Raw genomic sequence first — 6,338 nt, 5'->3', positions numbered from 1 at the left:
GGTATTCTTGATTTGATACATACAGATGTATGGGATTATGCCCAGACCCGCAGTATCAATGTTTCACTTTACTACTTGACCTTCATCGACGACTCAAGCAGATATTGTTGGGTCTACTTTCTGAAAGAGAAATCTGAAGTGTTTTCCAGATTTCAAGAATTCAAAGCCATGGTAGAAAACCAGACAGGCAGAAAGATCAAGGTCATGAGATCAGATAGAGGAGGTGAATACATGTCTTCAACATTCATGAACTTTTGCAGAAATCATGGCATACGAAGACAATTCACATGTGTAGATACTCCTCAGCAGAATGCAAGAGCTGACAGGAAGAATGGGACTTTAGCAGACAGTGCTAGAGCAATGCTTAGTGAAAAGCATCTTCCAAATCAATATTGGGTAGAAGCAATAGCTACAGCAAACTACTTGCTTAATCGGCTTCCTACCGACAGGGTATGACTCCTTATGAAGCATTCACTGGATAAAAGCCACACATTGGGCATTTCCGCATATTTAGTTGCATAGCATATGCTCACATACATGATGATCATCACAGGAAATTCGATGCGAAGTCACGCAAATGCATCATGATTGGCTACAATGAAGAAAACAAAGCATACAAATTGTATGATCCCATCAACGGCAAGGTCATTATCTCCAGAGATGTAATCTTTGATGAGGAATCAGAATGGAAAACCTTACCTACACAGGAGATAGATGCATCGACTTCACAGTCATCTATAGAACAGGTTGATGAAGAAGAGTAAGAATTTCCAGCAACACCCCAAGCAGAGCCACATCAGCTCAAACGCTCTACTAGGGAAAGCAGACTACCAACCAGATTGACATATACTCTGAAAGGCAAAGCAATTCAGGTGGAAATCACCAACTATGCTCTTATGACTACCATCATGGCTACAGAAGAGCCAATGTACTTCGAAGACGCAGTAGACAAGCCAGAATGATAAACTGCTATGAATGAAGAAATGGATGCTTTGTATAATAATAATACTTGGGAATTATGTGACCTTCCAACAAGAAAGAAGGCCATAGCAAATAAATGGGTATACAAAGTGAAGTACAATCCAGATGAAAGTATTCAGAGATACAAAGCCAGATTAGTTGCAAAAGGATTTGCACAACAATATGGTCAAGACTATGATGAGACTTATGCTCCAGTAGCAAAGATGGATTCCATACGGTTCTTGATATCACTAGCGACACTTAGTAAATGGAATGTGTATCAGCTCGATGTCAAAGATGCATTTCTCAATGGTTATCTAGACAAGAAAGTCTACATGCAACAACCAGCAGGTTATGTTGAACCAGGAAAGGAGAATAAGGTTTGCCATCTCAAGAAAAGTCTCTACGGCTTATAACAAGCACCCAGAAGTTAGTACAACAGAATCGACAAGTATTTTGCTGATTTGGGATACATGAAGTCCAATGCAGATCATACTCTCTACTCCAAAGTTCAAGAGGTAGACATTACTATTGCACTTTTGTACGTAGATGATCTGATTGTGACAGGAAGCAGGGATAGCTTCATCAAAAAATTTAAACAAGACTCATCGCAGAGTTCGACATGAAAGATCTTGGACTTATGCACTATTGTCTTGGAATTGAGTTCTGGAGAGATTCAAATAACACATTCACGAGTCAGCTCGAGTATGTTGACAGTCTCCTGAAGAAGTTTCATATGGCAGATTGCAGTCACTCCCATGGAACAGAGTTTGAAACTTACTAAAGATTCAAAAAAGCCTACAGTCAATGACATATACTACAGGCAACTCATTGGATCTCTAATAGATCTGACAATCACACGGCCAGATATTTATTATGCAGTAAGCTCACTAGCACAGTTTATGACAAATCCAAAACAATCTCATTGAAATGCAGCCAAAAGAGTCTTGAGATACATTAGAGGTACAAGACAATTTGGGATAGAATACTGAGGAAGTCATTTACGGTTGCATGGATACTGTGACAGTGACTATGCCGGAGATCATGAGACCAGGAGATCGACACAGGGATATGCATTTTTCCTTGGTCAAGGTGCTATATCATGATTGTTAAACAAACAACCAACTGTTTCTTTGTCTTCGACTGAAGCAGAATATAGAGCACTCACTACATGTATATGTGAGGCTATATGGCTCAGAAGACTATTGTCAGAAACAGATTACTTTGATGAGTCAAAGCCAACAACGATATACTGTGATAATCAATCAACTCAAGCATTGGCCAAAAATCTAGTATATCACTCCAAGACAAAGCACATTGATGTCAGAGAGCACTTCATCAGAGAAAGAGTGTTACTTAGTGACATCACACTACAGCATTGTGATAACAAAGAGAATGTTGCAGACATCTTTACCAAACCACTCGGTTATTCGAGAAACACCGATTAGCTCTTGGCTTGACGCAGAGGAAGGACATTCCCATTAAAAGGGTGTGATGGAATGTAATGCTCAGTCCTTCGATTCCCTAGAATCATCATCTTGAGGAAAGGCCTACTTCATGATGTTGATCTTGAGGGAAGGTGTTAAGAGTTCACGCTCAACATCGTGTGATCATGTGTGCATAGCACCATCATGTGATCATATGTGCATAGCACTAACCTTATAGAGTGCTATAAAGGAAAGGGTTAGATCCCTAACCCTAACCCTAAAAGGGTTTGTATATATTCTATTTTTTCAACTAAATCTAGTGTACAATTAGTCATTTGTGGTGTGCTCTCTAGCTGTGCCCTCTCTCCTCATCTCCACTCTTCTCCTCTCCCCTCTTCATATTTTGTCAGTCTGATTCGCATCTCGTGCTGTAGAGACTTCTATTAATATGAATTCTTTGCATGCAAATTCCAACATGGAGAACAACACAACTGAATGTATAAATGCAAAGAAATAAAAAACACTTCTGAACATCTAGAATGAATAATCACTAAGTATACTCCAACACTTCCAGGCTCATGAAGAAGCTCCATACATAAGTCACAAACACGTAAATGTGTCACACATACTGATGTTAAAAATCATAAGTGGATGCCTGTCGGATATTAAGCACTCAACAATAGGTCGACTCAATTCTTCGGATATTAACCTACTCGACTTTGAGTGATTCCTCAATGTTGACAACAAAGCGATATCTAACATCATTATGCTCAAGCCTCTCCAAGGCCTCATTTATATATTGCATGTGGATGACTTCTATCATGGGTACCACTCCCTTGTCTGCACAAAATTGTAGCATCTCTTCTTGTTCCTTCATTCCTCCAATCATACTTCCCGATATTGATTTCATTCCTGCAATGGGAAAAAATAAATAAAATTTCAGTGAGTAACAGTTTGCCTTTGTTGTCTTCAGTAGTATTCACATTTTATAGAGTCCTGCATGATATATTTATTAATATACTTTTCTGAACCAATCTTTTCAAATGAACTTACCCATAAACAAAAGGTGAGGGCTGAATTTCATTTCATGCGGAGCACCAACCACAACAAGGACACCACCAGTCTTTAAAAGTGGGAGGTAAAGGTCCAAGGGATGGTATGCAGAAGCTGTGTCAATGATAAAATCAAGACTTTTGCTTGCAGCCTGTGGATGTTTCAGACATTAAATATATCAGTATTTAAGAATCAACTGTCGAGAAGATGGGTGCCTGAGAGGGTAAATGCAGGTCCTCACCTCCATTTCAGACTTATTTGAAGTCACCAAGAAGTTGTCAGCCCCCAAAACACTAAGGGCTTCCTCCTTTTTGGAAGGAGAAGTGCTCAGCACAGTTACAGTTGCCCCAAACGCCTTTCCAAATTTGACGGCCATATGACCAAGACCTCCAAGTCCCAATACTCCAATTGTTTTTCCTGGCTTAGCCATACCATGGCGTGTCATTGGGCTATAAACAGTAAGGCCAGCACATAGTAAAGGAGCAGCAAACTCTGAGCGCAAATGATCTGGGATCCTCGCACAATATCTGCATAGTAACAACATGGCTATAAAAACTATCATTCCATTCAGATAATCCCCTGATCTGTCTGCAACCCCCATTGGATCCTTGCAATGCATACACCTTTATCCCATGAAGAAAAGCTATGCCGTGTGATACCTCTGCTTAGTCTAATACATCTAAACATATTTGGATCTTTGCTACCCACAAGGTTCATCGAAAAGGGGTTGCAGGGGGGAGGAAGTAGTCAAGACGATTGCATTCTTAAGAACAAGAAGGTATGCAAGTTGGAAAAATCACTGTTTCGATTTGTACAGTGGAATCTTATTGAAGTAAAGTACGAATGGTCCCTGGCTCTGAATAGGTGAACAAAAGTCTATATATATATATATACTTTTGTAAGACTAGAATGTATCAAATTCAGATTTTTGTTTCTGTAGACTTCAAAAGTCTACACAACAATTCTTATGGAGGCTTTGAATAGGCCACAAAAGTCGGCACGGTCAAATATCAAGCAGTCGGTGGGAGGAGCTTAGAATGGGAGAACAAGGGACTTTCCAGTTTGGCAACATAAAGGTTCTCCTATATTCGAGGAGTGTAATCCTAGAGTTTTCAAGTAACCTTGCTGTGAATCAATAACCTTTACCTTTCGTGCACAACAATGTAGGTAGAGAAACCTCCCCTCGTGACTGAACCATCTTCATCAATGCCATCATACGTGAAAGTGGGTCCCTTCTGGCAGTAGTTTTCCATGCCATCGTTACAAGACTCGCAGTTGCGACAGGAATTACAATAAGGCCCTGTTCCGACTCGGTCACCAACTTTGAAACGAGACACTTGGGAGCCCACTTCCGTAACAATTCCCACAATTTCATGGCTGCAGTAGTACACATCAATGGTAGCGTTAGCGTCTAAATTTGCATATGCAGAGATCTGTTACAGACAAAGATATTCACAAGCTTCAGCTACCCTGGGACAATTGGATATTTCGTAGTGCCCACGAGATTGCGAACCCAATTCAGTTCGGCATGGCACACGCCACAGTGGGTTATCCTATACGACACATCATGCGGACCTGGAGCCCTGCAAATTGCGAACAAAAGCGAGCCACAGAACAAAGGAGAGTCAACTGAAGGGCAAAAGGGCAATACAGCAGAAACACCAATCTGTCTTTCTCAGAACCACAAACTAGAGTTTCTCAAACAGCAACCTGCGGGAGAACTTAAATGGAGAGAGAACTCCTGACGGATCACGAGCTGCCCAACCAAAACAATTTCCATTGGCGTCACCACAGCTCGTCATTTCTTGTAATACAGATAACGAACGGATTTTGTGACTAAGGCGAAATGACAGGGGCAGAGTTCAACTGCTTCAGAGGAAACAAACTCGAATGCCCGCCTTGATATAGGCGTAGATAAAGAATCTCGAATAATATATCCTAACAAAGAGCGACGTTGAGCACAACAACGTGACGGACCTTATGTCATGCATGACGTTTCAACTCATTGAAAACGAGGTTCCAATAAATATATTTCTCTCATGTGGCTGAAACACATTGGCTTGCCTCTCGCTTTAAGCAGTTGTTTAATCCATCGCTGAACTAGTCCACGGAGGGGACAGTGATCTCCGGCAACATGTTGAAAACAAGCTGAATACATTCAAATGGGCCTGCCCTGAAGCTGAGAGAGAAGAAGAAGAAGAAGAAGAGAGAGAGATATAGAGAGAGAGAGAGAGAAAGGGGGAGGAAAAAATGGGGAGAGAGAGAGAAAGGGGGAGAAAACAAGTTGAATACATTCAAGAGGCCTGCCCCGGGCAAATTGAAAGTTGAGAAGAAGAAGAAGCACAAGAAGAAGAGAGAGTGGGCCAATTTAGTTTCAAGAGAGAGACATAAGAAGGAGAGAGAGAGGGGTAGAAAACAATGGGGCCATAAATAGAAATTTAGCTTCTTAGACGAAGCACCATCACTTAGACCTGCTAGGGGCAAGCCAAAAATGGGGATAAAAATAGCAAGCAAGAAGAAGAAGAGACAGGCCAAAAATGGGGACAAAAATAGCAAGCAAGAAGAAGAAGAAGAGAGAGAGAGAAAGGGGGAGAAACAATCAAATGCCATATTGACACTGAAACAAGTAGCAAAACATAAGGATACGAAATTAGAATATCAATTACACGGCCAATCATGAAATTCCAAGTGCCAAAAAATTTAAAATACCCTTTCACCTAATTTTACCATCTCCAAAAAGGTGAACGCTTTACATAAGCCTACCCCCCAGGGTAGTTAGCACAGCTTGGTGCCCATGATGGTGGAAAATCATTGTTAGAATTTGTGGCGGAAGAGTCGGACTCGATTAAGCTAAGCTCTTGGGAGAAAACAAATGCTGCCCTTAGAGGGGGATGGGGA

At 41.0% G+C, this 6,338-nt stretch overlaps 1 protein-coding gene across 1 annotated transcript; it reads right to left on the bottom strand.

Annotated features, from left to right (window-relative positions):
• Positions 1 to 2,926: 2,926 nt before the first annotated feature.
• Positions 2,927 to 5,627, bottom strand: LOC147901327 (putative cinnamyl alcohol dehydrogenase 1). Its single transcript, XM_087376062.1, has 6 exons — positions 5,151 to 5,627; positions 4,910 to 5,023; positions 4,587 to 4,817; positions 3,682 to 3,967; positions 3,441 to 3,591; positions 2,927 to 3,299 (listed from the first exon to the last, which is right to left on the bottom strand). The coding sequence occupies exons 1-6, from the start codon at positions 5,240 to 5,242 to the stop codon at positions 3,097 to 3,099; spliced, it is 1,077 nt and encodes a 358-aa protein (XP_087232188.1). The 5' UTR covers positions 5,243 to 5,627; the 3' UTR covers positions 2,927 to 3,096.
• Between the last annotated feature and the right edge of the window lie 711 nt (positions 5,628 to 6,338).

Source organism: Dipteris shenzhenensis, chromosome 6 (assembly GCF_047967505.1).
Source record: "Dipteris shenzhenensis isolate YYH24624 ecotype China chromosome 6, Dip_SZ_1.0, whole genome shotgun sequence".
NCBI lineage: Eukaryota > Viridiplantae > Streptophyta > Polypodiopsida > Gleicheniales > Dipteridaceae > Dipteris > Dipteris shenzhenensis.
Note: the sequence above shows the minus strand (reverse complement) of the source record. Positions and strands in the feature narration are given on the sequence as shown.

Bases quoted from the DNA above. Each gene is read 5' to 3' on its own strand.
- LOC147901327 (XM_087376062.1), bottom strand. From the start codon at position 5,242: ATGACGAGCTGTGGTGACGCCAATGGAAATTGTTTTGGTTGGGCAGCT. The intron at 3,968-4,586 runs GTAAAGGTTATT...GTTACTATGCAG, and splicing joins TACATTGTTGTGCACGAAAG to ATATTGTGCGAGGATCCCAG. The intron at 3,300-3,440 runs GTAAGTTCATTT...TTCCCATTGCAG, and splicing joins CCCTCACCTTTTGTTTATGG to GAATGAAATCAATATCGGGA.